A 16,649-nucleotide genomic window follows, 5' to 3' on the forward strand; every position below is an offset into this window, starting at 1 on the left:
TTCAACTCTGAACCTCCAAAATTGTATGCTAAAATAGAACTCCATCCTTCCTAAATAGTCTGTCTTAAGTGTTTTGTTATGGTAATAAACAGCTGAATAATGCAATAGTCCCGTCAAAAAAAAAGATAGGTACTCTGCCTATGTTTTGATACTTTAGAAAGAAAAGTTAGTTACTGTAGAAAGAATGAATAGGGTTGCAGAGATGATACATCAGTGAGTCCCCCCAAAACAATTGCTTTTCAAAGGGAGGGATACGGGTAACAAGAAAAGAAAGAGTATTTTTTCACCTTTTGATCGAGGCTGTAGGCCAGCACCCAGTCCTCTTGCTTGGGATGAAAGAGCAGGCTCTGGATGTAAAAGGTGAGCCGGTACTTTTGATAGGTTGCTCCTTCATCTGAGCTGATCAAGATGCTGCTTTCCATTTCAGGATCACTAAGAAGCATGATCTGAAAAGACAGAAAAGAATTAATGACAGGAAACAAACACACAGTATTCAATCATTCTAATAGGACCATATACATGACTGTTATCACAGCACTTCAAGGGACATTTGGGCCTCTATGCGAAATATGGCTCATATGCTTTTCTTCATTCTGAATTGAAGCAGTGTGTAAAGCCAGCCTGGCATGTAAAAAGCTTCATTTTGACTGCCATACTTGAAGAACCTTAGGGTCCTCAGTCCTATAACTTCAGGTTAGTCAAAACTAGCCTCTCTCTTGCCATTTCCCTCCTTCCTCTGTTTGGTCTTTCATTCAATTTTTTGAAAGAGGTTTTGTTTGGTTTTATTGGAAAGGTAGATATACAGAGAGGAAGAGAGACAGAGAAGGTGATCTTCCGTCTGCTGGATCACTCCCCAAGCAGCCGCAGCTGCTAGAGCTGAGCCAATCCGAAGCCAGGAGCCCGGAGCCTCCTCTGGGTCTCCCATGCAGGTGCAGGGTCCCAATTCTTTGGGCCATCCTCTACTATCTTCCCAGGAAACAAGCAGGATGCCAGAATGGAAGTGGGGCTGTCAGGATCAGAACTGGCACCTGTATGGGATCCCAGGGCATTTAAGGCAAGGACTTTAGTCACTAGGCTATCATGCTTGGCCCTCTTTCTTTCAATTTTCCATGTCACTCTATTGTTCTTTTGTTTTGAGATGGGATCCCCTGTGATCTCATTGTTTTGTTCTTTCTGAACTGTTTCGTCAATTTAATTGATTTAAGTAGGTTTCTGATCCCTTTGTTAGTGACACTGTCCAGAACACATGTCCCCAAAGGTCTCTGGACAAATGCTGCTGTCATAGAAGGTTTGTCATCCCTAAGTCAAATGAACAAAATCATGTAGCACTTTGGCACCAGAGTTGGCCATGCTCTGTCATGTTTCATCATCTTCAGAAACTGATTTAACTTCTGAAGACCTCAGTTCCCCCAACATAACTCGAGTCTGATGATACACAAACTGGCTTTTGGCACATAGCATAACATATATTCTATGCAAGCCATAGCTAAAATTCGCATTTAAACTTCCCCCGTAAACAGCACAATAAACCTTTGGCCCACAGCACTTCAATGATATGGCTCTTACTTAAGGCATGTGGACTTTTCAGTATTTAAACCCCATAGACACTGAGACCCTGAGACCTTCCTTTGTGCCAGTCACTAACAATTTCACTCCTCTGGAGCATTCACTTCCCAGGCATCTTCAACACCAAACTGATCTGATTTATTGAATCTTCCTTTAAGATTCTTCTATTTAGATGTTCAGCAAACACCTACTACTCAAGATGGCCCCAAATGGCATCATCCCCCAGCTCTATGGGTTCCATGGTGTCCAATGAGTCCATGACTGTTTCTACCATTTACCATGGTGAAACACAAGGTTGGCATTCATCCCTGACTACTTTATCACTCACTTCCTACACTTAGTTTCTGAGTCCTGTGTACCTTAACCTCAAAATTAGTGCTACCATTCTCTATCTATTATCAAGGCCTTAGTATAGAACAAAATTATCTACGGGATCTGTGGAGCACATCCAGTAACTTTTACCATGCCAGCCTTGTTCCTTATACTCATCTTAAAATAGCTGACTCTGATGTTACCCTCCTGAAAGCCACTTAATGGTTTATTTTTTATCTTTCTGTATTGCAAAATGCTTTCAACAGCCTGACAACCTGCATCCCCTGATTATGCCTCTGACTTCATAAGCCACACAGCCCTTACAGAATTTAATATCCACTTTGATTAAACTACCTGAGTTTCTAATATTTGCTGAGTGGCTAAATGAAGAAGTCATTTATTTCCAGTAATAGCTCTCCTTGACCATACGTATATGTCCACCATATCTTAGCTCCTTCTATCGCATGGTCTAAACCATGGAGCACAAAGTACAACCACAATAAAAAGCCAAAACTAATTCCCATATCTTATAAAACTATTAGCTAGTAGATTTTTTCTAAAAAAAAGTTACCAAAAGCATATATAATTACTATAATGTAAGCTTTAAAACAAATTTAGGTCTTATCACTGCCAAGATTCATAACCATTCTCTCTCTTATTCCATTGTAGCTTCCAAGACAAGCTTACTTATTTCCTCAAATATTTGCTTTGGCTTCACTGAAATAAGCCCTCAGTGGCTACCACAAAAATTATAAAAATATATGAAATATAATTTTTCTTAACCATGAGTGAAGAACCCAGAGAAAGTTAGCTATAGACAAAGTCCAAGATCCCAAGTAAGCCTCTGTCCAGGTTTGCAGGAAAAGTCAAAGCTCCCAGCTGTCCTCGAGAAGGCTTTGCAGGAGACTTCCACAGAGACTGCAGAGTTTAAAGAGGCAAATACAGTGTTAAGGATGGGACCTTCATCCCTGGCCTCATAAGCTTTACACTATGGACCATCAGGCTACTTAACAGGCAGTGAAATCATTTTTCCCCTGGTGCAGAGAAATTAAACTACTTATTTTATGCAGGTATAATAAACATCATGCCCACGATTTTAAATTAGAAGATAACACTAACATTATAAATGGACTTTCTTTTACATACCATGAATTACAATACACTGAATAAGAATTATTGTTGAGTAAATAGGACAAAGGGTTTTCCTATGGGACCTCTATTGTTCTCCATGCTGTTTCTTTCCATGTATCAACAAATGAATAATTCCACAGGAAACACAACATATATGTAGAGAGGCACATGCTGGCAAGCAGAGAAAGTCTTCACGTGCTCCATGAACAGCAGTTCTATAGGGCTTTTGTTGGCAAGAGAGCATTTTTATTGTGACCTTTCTCTGGCATTCTCATCAGAAATCCTTTTATATTCTTTGATATCACTGGCAATGTCTCTATTCAATCCTACTTTCTGAGAAGAATCGAAGGAAGAGAAATAGAAATCCGCATTATTTGGATTTACAAGCTGTGTCAGGGACTCTACCTGATATTTCGATAAAACCGCATGCAAATAACATGAAGTTGGCATTTTACAAATAAAGAAATGGGCTCAGGAGGAAAGCAGCTTCCCTATGACTCCTCCGATCAGCACAAAACACAAGCAAACACACACACACACACACACACACACACACACACACACACACACACACACTCATACACACACAAATGCTTTATGATACCTTCCAATCATAAAACTTTACGATCTTTGCCAAGGGACAAGTAGAAATCCGAAAAGCAAGTCTTAATCTCTGCTATTTTAAATACTCTATGAAATTCACACACATAAAAAAAGCAGCTTCACAAAAAACCCTTTCCCTCTTTGGACACATATCTACTATTTATCAAGGGAATAACAAGAGTTAAATGACTACCCACCCAACTGGGGAAAGGAGTACTGGTTCCTACTGCTCATATAACAACAGAGAAGATGAGTACCATACTAACAGCAACTTGAGAGCAAATGCTATGTCATCAGTTAAGTCCAAAGATAAAAACACACCTTACCTATCCTGTCCTGCATTCACCCCAATTTTGACTGTCACACAGTCATGCCAGATGATTGTGGGGCATCCACATGGCCGTGGGTTCACAGTGTGTAAAGGACATGACTGATGCAGATCGAGAACACAGGAAGTGGTATGGGTGCCATCAAACTGGAAAGTGCACATTGTTCCCTTAGATATGTAAAATCGGATTTTTAAACAGTTCGTGTCCATATTAAGTTAAATACATCTGCAGCCTAGGCATCTACAAGCGAGTCATGTGAGTCCCAGGAAATTTATAGTATCTTATTTCTACCAATTTACAAACATCTGGCTTTCAGTGTTCAATAGTATGTACATAATCTTATAGTGATGACTGTTTAGATGCGAATTCTGTTTGAGTGACTTTGACACAGAGACCCCACGGGAGGTTTTTGTTTGACTTTACTCCTTTCTGTCTGGATGCTTTAGCCACAATGTTCTGATAAGCAAACACGAGTGAGCTGATGAGGAATGCTGCAGATGCTAGGTGCAGATGGCCTGAGTTCAAACCTACAGACCACTACTTTCTGCGTACACAGCAGGTGTCATTCTTTACTCTAAGTGTGTTATCTCAACTACAGGAAAGAGAAAAGAATCATACTTGTTCCACGATGCTTCAAAGTATGAAATGAGAGCATGGCTACAAGGGCTTAGTGAAGCGGTAGACATGTAACTGCTAAATAAATGTTAACCAGGATAACAGTACAGCTGAAATCAGAAGGGATGTCAAGGAGGATGAGGACCAACAGAGGTGATGTGGGGATTGTCTCCCATCCAGACTCAAAGGGTGTGGGGGCCTTGGGGAGTCACTATTTAATGAATAACAGGATTCACTGAGTTCAAGAGAGCTGCCACACAACAACGTGTATACAGTTTAGAGTGCTAAAAAAAAAATCTAGGTGTTAAGTTTGCTAAGAAGTAAATCTCATATTCTGTGTTTTCCCCAAAATTAAACACGTGTATTTCACCCCATCCCCCAACACACACCCACACGGTTAGGGAGTAAAATATTATGTTACAATTTACATACTTTTGCCTTCCTGGCAATAAGTTAAGGAAAATACTATATTAGCAAAGATTAGCACCGCAGCAGTAAACACCAATCAGGAGCCTTCCGGGAGTTTGCTAACCATGATCACTACCTCAATGCCCACTCATAGCTCTCCTGGGAGGTTTCAGCCACAGGATAAAAACATGCCACAGCCTCCGACTCCACAGATCCTGCCACTCTGTAATTGAACTGTTGAATCTCAGGTTAGAGTCAGACAAGCTTTAGAATTTAGACACATTTTAACTTATAATAATTTTTTTGCAGGGAATTCCTGGAGAAGTTGAATAATTTTAAATCCTAACTTTAAATGGTGTGCTGCAAATTCCCAAAGACCCACATGGAAGTCAGGAATCACGCAGGGCTCGTTCTTCCTCGGTGCAGGCTTTCAAACACCTGCATACTCATTTTCATCTAAACCAGGCAGACTTAGCAACGAAGACGTCAAAAAGCTTCCCCAGAAACCTCCCCAGCATGCCCTTTCCTGCTGCTTGAGTCTTACGCTATCACGGATGAATATACTGCTTTATTCGATTGCCTATCCTCTGTTCTTCCTTTGTGCCGTCTCTTAAAATGAGGTGAAATCTAAAGGTTTCCCAGTCTCCCACTCTGCCAGACATTGCAGAAAAAGACCTTGAAACAAAGTCTAGTTCCAGACTAGGAGCAGGGAGATATTTCTCTGAATAGAAAAATAGCAATGCCTTATGTTACTATATAATAGAGTCTAAATAGTAGATCCTTACCACACTTAGTTTTCAATGAGAACAAAGCAGTAATATTAACATAAGCCTGTCAAGGGTTTAAAAGACATGACCCCTAAACCCATTGACATAACCAATGTTTTTGAAAACTGACTTCCACACAAAGATTCCTGTAGGCGAGGCTTCTAACGACTACCTCCTAGCACATTCTCACAGTCCTGTTCTCTGTCTTCCGCACCCTTCATCTATTCACCTATTTATGTTAGGGAAAAACAAGATGGCCCCAAGAGGGCATTTTTAAATGTATATAAACATTTTAATTTTCTAATATGGAGGTAGGCAAGGTGGTTATTGATATCCAGGGAAGCTGGTTAACACGGGGCAATGCACAGGATGGTATATACCCAGATGGTATGCACCCAGAGAATAATCACACAAAATGTTAGTAATGCCACAGTTAAGAAATATGGTACACACACATTATATTTACATTCACATATGTACCTGCTATTATAGGTAAAATAGGCAAAATGCATATAAAGTTTGCAGAGAGAGCAGCAGCATCATGCTTGCAGATACGATCTCTTATCAACCACAATTTACACATTTCGTTCTCTTTACCTAGGCTCGACTCTACATGCTTCCACCCAAATTGTTACAGTAAGTTTACACTCACTTGTACTGCAATACTTAACATAAGCATCATTGTCAACAGAGTAACGATTACTGAGGCAATTCAAAAAGAATGTAAAAAGCACACAATAGCAAGAAGGTATACATTGTATTAAAAATATGGCAAAGGACTTGAGTTGATATTTTTCTGAAGAAGATACTTAGAGATGAGCAACAAAAGCAGAAATTGCCAACATCACGATCATTAGGCAAACGCAAACTAAAACTGCAGGGATGTGGTGACATGGGAACCCTTTTGCTTTGTTCATGGAAACGTAAAATGGTGCCACCCAGGAAAACAATATGATGATTTACCATAAAATCCAAAATAGAATTTATATTTTTGAGTATATCTGCAGAAGGACTGAAAGGAACATACACACGCCAAAAAGTAAAAGAAACAAAAGGACACACCAGAGAAGAAGTGGATAAACAAAATACGGTATATACATGTGCATATAATCAATAATAATGGAGTATTATTCCAGCCTTCAAAAGGGATGGAAATTCTGACACATAATATAGATGAACCTCAAAAATGTTACGCTGAGTGAAATAAGCCAGGCATAAGCACACAGAATGTAATAACTCCACTCACGTGAAACCTAGAGTAGTCAAATTCATAGCGACAGAGCTGACAGTGATGAGGACTTGAGAAAGAGAGCAAGAGGAAGTTGTGGTATAACTGGTACACATTTCACTTTTGCAAACGAAAGCCTACCAGAGACTGGCTGCACAACAATGTGAACTTACTCAATACTGCTGGAATGTACACTGCTAAGTACCTAAGATGGTAAACTTAATGTTAGTATCTAAGAAGATGACTTTAATGTTAGTTGTTTATCACCACAATCTTTAAAATAAATAAACACAAAAAATAAAATTAGACATGAGGCTGGAGATAAAATAGTATGCTGAGAAAAAAATTAACTAATCAAATCAACAATATTTATCCATCCAACCCATTTTTACTGAATCTTTATTATGAGCCAGGTTCTATTCTGAGTAATTATGTCACAATAGTGTTCAAAACAGAGTAGAATATCCTTCCTCCCACAGAATTATCATTGCAATGAGGGCAGAATAAATAATAAATAAGAAAAAATATGTTGCATCACAGGATGGTAAGTCCTTCTTGGATGAAATAAAGCAAAAATGAGATTGAGAGTTTCTGAGTGGGTGAGGAGTCAGGGAAAAAATACAATGATACGGTGGCATGTGAAAAAGGAAGCAGAGGCCTCTACCCAAGGAAATGATGCAGAACATTAAAAATAACACCCCTTTAACAAGATGAAGCAACCAAAATAACTGGTGCCCCTAATCGTGTAGATGGAGGAATAACAAGCCCAATGAAGGGAATTACAACTGAACCCCTAAGAATACCTTGAATGCAGATACTTAGTATCAGGATGTCCCAGTCACCTAGTCTCTCCATTATCCTAAAGTACTGTCTTTTGAAAGCAGTAAAATTAGCACACTGGGTTGAAGGAGTTGTACAACCAAGCCTATAAGATTCTAATCACCTGACTCATGAAATCGTTTATTTTTCCAATACATAACACCCCGATATCAGATACTGTCTTGAGAGGGAGTTTGTTTAGGGGGATTTCAAGGCAGAAAGCTACTATCAACTGCATGTAGAATTTCCAGATTGTCTGGCCACTTGACCACTAAGAAATTCCCTAAAGAACACAGCACCACTGACCAACCTAACAAAGACCACAAAGACCACTAACAAATCAGAAATTCAGACAGGAACTGAACATTTGTCTCTTGGCCCCAAACTCAATTTGAAAATACTTTCCACCCTAAACACCTAAGTGACTCTAAGAATTTGGCCAAGCCTCTTGGGGCTTTGCTCTGTGCTTTACAAATAAATACCAACTTTCTTCCAAGAGGACAAAACACAGATGGATAGAGGCGCAGATGGACGGAAGGACAGAAGGAAGGAAGAAATGAAAGATAAGGGAAGGGACTAATGGAGACAAGGAAGGAGAGAGAAGGAAGTCAGTTTCCTAGGTGATAGAAGAAGTTTAGCTTTATCCCAAGAGACAGATAGCATTGTAGATACACACAAAGAGGATGCTGATAGGCCATGGCTTGCAATTTGAACTTTTATTGCTGGCTGCCATATTGAACAGAGCATTGTGGAAGATGGGGAATGCGGACCAGGTGGAGTCTGGCACAGTGACACAAAGGGGCCAAAGTGACCACTTTCACCGATACAATGCTATGGTGTTCATAGGTGGTGAGTCTCTAGTTTCACTTTGAAAGAAAAAATAAAAGGGCATGCAGAAGGACTAACTGGGGGATGTCACAGGAAAGTGAAGGGATCCACTGAAAAATATTGTAATTCTACAATTGTCTTGCAGCTACTTACAATAGTAAAAATTTAGAAATAATTCTGTTGATAGTTTCAGCACAAACAATTCAGAAAAATGGTGTTAGTATGTTTGAGATAGGAAAATTCACAAGAAGCTGAATTGGGACTTTGAAAAAAGAACTTGGTATTAAATCACCTAGTGCACTTCCAAATGGCAATGGATCTCCAGATCTATTTTCAGAGGAGCAGCTGGCCTTCTGAAAAGCTTTAAGAGACACCAGTATCTATATTGCAACTGAAGATAGGAATCTGGGAGCAAACACGGGGGTCACTGCCCAGATTCTTGCATGCCACATCAGAGCATCAGTTTAAGTTCCAACCACTCCACTTGCACTCCAGCTTCCTGCTTATGAAAGCAGTGGATAATGTCCCAGTAACTGCGTCCCTGACATCTATGTGGGAGATCCAGAAGGAATTCCAGCCTCACCCTACTTAATTCGGGTATTTGAAGAAAGAACCAGTGGGTGGAAGATAGCTCTAAATAAACATACATACATTCATGCATACATACATACACAAATATCTATTTTAAGTATATGAATCTGGAGATCACCATGACTTAAATAAAGGTAACATAGGGTCCAGAGAATGGTGGGAACTCCAGAGTCCTAGCTAAGGTTCTCAAGGATACACAGGAAGCTGGAAATGAAGCAGACAAGAATACCCAGAGAATGAGGTGTCCTCAATGAAGGTGTAGCAGGGAAGAGAATAGTAAACACACCTGATGGTCAACAGAAAGGAATATAATCATTTCCTTTTGTCCTCAATTTCCTTTCCATGGTTTAGTTGCCTGCAGTTAATCCAGCATACATGCTTTTTCTCTAAAGAAGAAAGTTTCAGAAATAAACAATTTCCAGGTTTTAAATTGGGCTCCACTCTGAACAAGATAAAATCCCACACCATTTCCTGGGACAGAAGCCAGCCCTTTCATCCAGCATTTAGACAATGTCCATGCTACCTACCCCCGGACCACTAGTAGCCTTATGGATTACTGGATCCCTTTTCTAGCTATTAAGGTGCTTGTTCCCAAGTCACCCCAAAGTGAGAAAGTAGTGATGTGGAAAATTTTGTTAGAGAGTATATTGTAATCTGTGTTACCATTAGTCATCGTAGCAAATCTTTTACTGTGTACAACTTATAAATTCAACATTATCATAAGTATGTGGATATGGGGAAAGACAATATATGTAGAGCTCAACTTTATCCACATTTTCAGCATCTGAAAGAGTTCTAAGTCATGCACTCCCGAAAACAAGGGGTTTACTACTGAAAACCAATCACTGAATTTGGCAATAGAGAGTCTATTTGCGACCATGGCAAAGGCAGTAGAACTGGGCACTAAGTGTTGACACAAGTATAAATTGACATGAACACTCAGGAAGGCACCATGGCAATATGGAATAAGCCTTATAAATATTCATAGTATCTGACCTTGTAAATTCTGTTCTAGGAATCTGTCCAAGGAAACCATCAGGGACCCAATAAAAGGTTTATGCACCTATATGTTCATATCATGTTATTTATAATAATACCAAGTTGGAAATAACCCAAAGGCCTGATAGAATGATTAAATAGAGTAGACTAAATCTATTTAATGGAATATTATGCAGCTATTAAACATGAATTCAAATCATCTTATGACACATGAAATATAATATTTTAAAAGGTGCACAAAAAGCAATCCACACACATGAAATATAAGCCTAATTTTGTTTAAAAAAATACTGTTTGCATTTCCTGTAGATAATGATGTAAGGAAAAACAACTTGAAGAAAAAACTTGCTGGTTAACAGTGTTTATTCCTAAAAGACATGAATATGTTTCTCATCTCTTTCACTTTTTTTTCAAAATATCCTGAAATAAGATTTTTTTTTGCCTTGAAAATCAAGGTATTCTCCATGTCTACAAATGTGCACACTCACATACACTTTTACAACACGAGTCCTCTATTCTTTCAGGAATTTCAGCAAGACCATGCTACCCCACTACCTGCTCCTGGAAAATCTTACAAGGTCACAAATACCTGCCATGTTGCAGGCACTCACCAATTTAGGAAGGCAGTAGTTTGGGGGTGGAATAATAAATGGACCCAAGTGTGGGTGGGTACCAACAAGACATCCTCCCAAGTCAAGGAGGGTATCACCAACTCCCCCTGTGAAGGAGGAGCCTCCTGCCAAGCCCTGATTTTCCAAACGTCCCTACCCATCCAAGACTAAGTGACCCAGCCACAGCCAAGATCAAATTAAGGTGCCCTTCAATCACAAGGAACTCCGGAACCTTCTCCCTATTAGTACGTTCAAGCCTGGCACCTTGGACCCTTCACCAGTGGACTTCAGGGTTCTCGAGCTTGACCTCTTTTAAAGCTGTTCAGCACCCAAGAATTCTTTTGGCCTGCTTGTTTTAACCACTAAATTTGTCTAACATTCTGATCTTTGTTAATGTCACCCTACTGCCTGCAAAGCCCAGCATCTTCCCTGCCTCCCTACAAGACCCATCCTAACCCCATCTCCCTTGTGACACCTCCTAGGAGCTCCAACATAATTCTCTTTGCCTTCCATAAACTCTATCAGCAAACTTGCTTTCACTTGCTTAAGGAGTTCAAGTTTAAATGTATTTGAAAGTATATACACATACTTATATATTTTAAAATATCAATTATTTTAGGCCTCATTTGTATTAATTTCTTTTTGACACCTAAAGGCATGAGGCTTTGATTATATCACATCTGGTATTCTATGCCACCTTCGATAAACACATATGTGTCAGGCCAAAAGTCACCCAGGGCTCTCAATGTGCTTAACCAAATCTCTGTTCAGAAGCAGGTATTTGACTCAGCAGTTGAGGACGCCACTTAGGACACCCATACATCTTACACTGGAATGCCTGGGTACAAGTCCCAGATCTGTTTAGGATTCCAGCTTCCTGCTCATGCTTGCCTTGGGAGGTAACAGGTGAAAGCTCAAGGAGTCAAGGAGTGGATCCCTATCACCAGCATGGACCTTGATTGAGCTTCTGGCTTCTGATTTTATTGGCCCAACCTGGCTGTTGGATATTACAGCATCTTAGAATTGAACCAACAGGTAGAAGAAATTTCTCTCTTTCTCTAAGAAATGATCATTAAAAATCAGTTCACTACAACCAGTACAATGGTTTAACGTGCTAATCCTCAGCTTACAATGCCAGAATCCAATATGGGTGCCAGTTCCTGCCCTGGCTATTCAACTTCTGATCCAACTCTCTGTTTATGGTTCAAGTCCTTGGAACCCTGCAAGCAAACACATGGAAGATCCAGAAGAGGCTCCTGGCCCCTGGCTCCAGATCGACTCAGTTCCAGCTATTGTAGCCATTTGAGGAGTGAACAAATAGATGGAAGACCTCTCTCTGTGTCTCACTTTTTCTCCTCTGTAAAATATGTTTTTAAATAAAAAGTAAATCTTTTTAAAAATCAATGCACTATATTTTTGGCTTAGCAGTACTCTGGACAAACAAGTTCTATTACAACAGACAAACCACAATAAAAATAATTGGAAGCAATACTCCTCTACCAGTCAAGGTGCCCCCTCCCAGTAATCATCATCAGGTCATAGCTCCTTTGCCTCCTCCCATTACTCTTTTGTAAAAGCATAATGCCGACAAATTTAACAAATTGATGGCAACATTATTTTCCAGAAAGATGTTCACTTTCAATATTTTTTAAAAATGAGTCTAATTATGAGAAACAAAAAGCAGCTTCATGACTGCAGTCAAAATAAAAGATACAGGATTGGACTGGTACAAATTCGCTTATTTTTCATGTGTTGTAGTTTGCTTTGGGGCTTTGTTTTTCTTCCACATTAGAATCCCTACAGGAAGATACAAGGCCAGATGTGTGTTCTTGACATCAGATGCAGGGTGCTGAGATCTGGGTTGAAGTCATGTGATTTGGCACAACATATATACAACCAGCGGTGTTTGATGTTGAGAAATAACTAAACAGTTGAATCAAGATCATCCAAGGTGTTTGTTGTTTCAAGCATCCAAGTGACTGCTGTGCATATCTGGGACCACAGTGGGACTCCTGAGTGGAGAGCTACCATTTCAAAGCCTGAAGTCAGAAAAGCAATGACTGTACAGAGAGATAAAGAAAAAAAAGCACTCACCAGCACGCCTATTATCTACAACAAACAAATGTAATTTACAAGCATCTTGTTGAATTTGTAGGGGAGGAAAATCCTGAAAAGAGTCTGTGCACAACGGATGGTAAACGGAAATTAATTGCACAGTACCCATTGCAACTAATTTAAGAATTGCAGATTGTCACTGATAGAGCATTTATTTAGTGTGCTATCCTTAGAAGTTCATCTTATGGATATCGAAAAAGAAAAGAGCTTTCATAAGTTCACCTGCTAACCCTCTTTCTATGAGAAGCTACCAACTTAAGACTATTTTCTGAAATCTCACCCTAACTATTTTGGAAGGATTATTATGTTTATAAGATGTAATATAAGCTTCAGGTTATTACAGAGCAAACAGAGGGGAGTAAACATGTTTGAAACACCCTACATCTTGGCCTAGTTGAAGAAGACAACACAGCTGAAAATTTCTCAAGTGTTGGTTACAAGGTCACTACACGCTTGACTCACTGCCTTGCTCAGTTGGGATAATTATTAAATGAATATATAAAAGAATTTAACTGGCCCAGCGTGGTAGCCTAGTGGCTAAAGCCCTCACCTTGCATGTTCTGCGATCCCACAATAGTGCCAGTTCGTGACTGGCTGCTCCATTTCCCTTGCAAGCTCCCTGCTTGTGATTTGGGAAAGCAGTAGAGCATGGCCACATAAGATACCCGAATGGCCACCGTGGCCACTTGGGAAGTAAACCAGCAGGTGTAAGATCTTTCTCTCTGTTTCTCCCTCTCTCTGTAAACCTGACTTCCCAATAAAAGAATACATTAAAAAGAAAAAAAAAGAATTCAACCATGATCCCCAGTTGACTGCAAATCTGAGGAACAAGGATGGGTCCCCATACCTCTCACTGCTGTATATGATTAACATGGGGAAAAGCAAATTCTGTTAAAACCACTCTTAGGGCCCGTAGGTAAATCACCTAAGACAAGGGCCTGTGACACCCAATGGTAGCTTCCAGTCCTTTGGCTGGTACAGGCAATGCACAGAGGATAGGACAGGGGAGGGGTTGATCCTCCTCTCTAATGGGAGAAATATTTAGCTCCCAGAAATAGCAAAATGAAAAGAAAACAGGCTGTTGAGAAGTATACAGAGACTTATACCATGTGTCTGGTTTGAACTTTCCAATCCCTGCTCGAGGCACCTGTTCTACACACCTACACCTGCAGGCTTCAGTGTAAAGGTCCTCAGTGTATCTGAGCTGCATTACGTCGCACAGTTGACCAGGTCCTGTCCCAGTGCTTCTCTCCTCCTCTCTTAATCTGCCCTGTGAAGAAGGAGGAAGGTATCATCACACCCACCTCACTAATTCTGCTTTGGCTGCTGTAAGAATATTATGGAATGAATGGCTTACAAACAACAATCCTTTGTTTTCCTTCATTCTGGGGCCTGGAAACCTGGCAGAATCAGTATCTGGTGAGAGCCTTTTTCAGGCGATGAACAGCACCTTCTCATAGTACCATCACAGGGTGGAAAGAGGCTGAGAGAGCTCTCTGAGGGTCCTTTCTATGGAGAGAAGGGCTTATTTTCATGAACTAATCACCTCCAAGAGGGTCCACCTCCTGACACCATCACCTTGGGGTTAGGAACTCAACATACGCATGGTAAGCCTATAATCATTTAGTGTACCACACCCCTGGATTAGTTGGCCAAAAACTTCATGACTTAAACAACATGATTGTCACATCTATCTGGAGGTCAGAGGCCAAAAAAGAGCGTTTTTAGTTAAGAACAAAGGCTCTCCAGGGCCAGACACCTCCTGGAGGATCCAGGGGGAAAAAGTCTGCTTCCTTGCCTTTTCCAGAGATTAAAGCCTCCTGCACTCCACGGCTGCAGATACCTGTCTATCCTGTGTTCCTAGCCAGGAATGTTCAGTTCAGTATTTGCCATTATTGTATGTCTGACTCTTTCACTTCCCATTTTTAAGAAATACTGTATTTACAATGATCCACCGACAATCCACTGACAGCTCCATATTTCAACGTCAGCTGACAGCCATTTTCATTCATCCCAAAACATTAATTTCCCATTGTCATCTTTGCATGTAATCTATATGCAGATTTGGGGGACTGGGACCTAATTAGGGAGTCATAATTCTGCCTATTGCACCCCCCCGCCCCATTTTACAAACACCAGGAATCAGTGGCTTGCTGGAAGTCAGAGTTGGTTAGCAAGTGTGAAAACGGGCTCAAACTCAGAACTTTCTCTCCCAAGGTGAATACTTTGTCCTTCTTGCTGTGTTCTGGACTGGTGGCACGGGAAGGCAAGCAAGCACACAGCAAGGCGATGACAAGGAGGCAGTGTAAACAAAGAACAAGAAAAGTATCCAACCGAAAGCAGGAGGGGAAATAGGGATGCCTTTGACCCTATAGCTCCTTCTTCGTGGGTGTTCCATGTCTCACCATACCCACCATCATCCCATGTTTATGGGATCTTCCACCATGCTGCAATTTGTCCCCATTATCCCATAACAAAAGAGCCCGTGATTGTGTCTGTTCTTTTCCTGGTGAGTTTTTAGTGTGTTCTGGTTGTTTGATTTTGCTTCCTCTCCTTCTCCACGTGAAGCAGAAGGGGAGGGGACAGAGAGGTGGCAATTTACCCAGGCAGGTACTCTGGGTAATGATCTGTCATCCCATGCCAGGAGGTCTCTAGACAGGCAGCGAAGAGAAAACCGCAATAACAGTAATAAACAAGAAAAAGGGTCTTCCAGGTAAAAGAATAACGAGGAACCCCCACTGTCTCAGCCAAGGGAGGGTGGAATAAAGCAGGAGAGGAATGGCTGGAGGATTAAGGTATAGAGCAGATCAAGTTAACTATAAAGGAGAGAGAGGGAGAGAGAAAAGGAGTAGTAGTTTAGCAAAGGATTTATTTTCTGAATGCCTGCAACAGGTTATGCTTGGGACTGAAGCTTGGAACTCAATGCATGTCTCGCAAGGAAGTGACAGCCACGCAGGTACTTGAGCTATCACCACCACCTTCCCAGAGTCTGCATGAGTAGGAAGCCAAAGTCATGAACTACAGCCAGGATTCAAATCCAGGCACTCCTGGGAGGCACGTGGGCTTCTTAATGACTAGGCGGAATGCCCACCCCAGGTTGCCGATTTCCATTTTCCCTGTGACTGAGGAATGTGGGTGTTTTCTTTCTTAATTGCTTGAAGAAAGAAGGCACAATCACACACACCCTCGTAAACTTTTTGTTGCTGTTAACCACACAGCAGCCCATTTGTCAAAAGATCCAACTGCCACTTCTGATTCCAATGCTCCGCAAAGGATCCACCCCTATGGTGATTTAGATTAATTGCTTCTCATTAAGAGCCAATAAACAAACTGCATTCTGAGTGCTACATCCTGCCACAGTCCACTGTTGCCATGTATAATTGCTGAAAGGAGGAGCAGGGCACACCAGAGAGTTGTCAAATGTAATTTATGGGGTTTTAAGATCTAATCATTTTCCATAATATTAGATTAAATGACAGTCTATATTAAAGAGGAAATTACATTTCACCTTGCTTTCTTTGCTTTCCTAGAGATGGTTTTAAGAAAGTGCTAATCCCACAGCAGTAAGCCAAAAATCAGCCTTAACCATGTGCTTGAGGTGAAACATCCAAAGGACTTCCATGCACCCAGCAGTCTGTCCAGAGGAGCTGGAGAAGAGATAAGTGGAAATATTCTCCTAGCTGTATCAATTCCTTTCAGGAACCCCAAAGAACTAGAATTTTATTCC

At 40.7% G+C, this 16,649-nt stretch overlaps 1 protein-coding gene across 1 annotated transcript in view; it reads right to left on the minus strand.

The window, feature by feature from the left end:
• Positions 1-16,649, minus strand: part of SORCS3 (sortilin related VPS10 domain containing receptor 3) — a 546,072-nt gene that overhangs the window by 251,172 nt on the left and 278,251 nt on the right. The window contains exon 4 of the mRNA XM_040991786.1: positions 288-446. Coding sequence (XP_040847720.1) covers positions 288-446 — 159 coding nt within the window. The remainder of the gene's footprint in view (positions 1-287; positions 447-16,649) is intronic.

This window comes from Ochotona curzoniae, unplaced genomic scaffold, assembly GCF_017591425.1.
Source record: "Ochotona curzoniae isolate NIBS_2020 unplaced genomic scaffold, NIBS_Ocur_1.0 contig_66, whole genome shotgun sequence".
NCBI lineage: Eukaryota > Metazoa > Chordata > Mammalia > Lagomorpha > Ochotonidae > Ochotona > Ochotona curzoniae.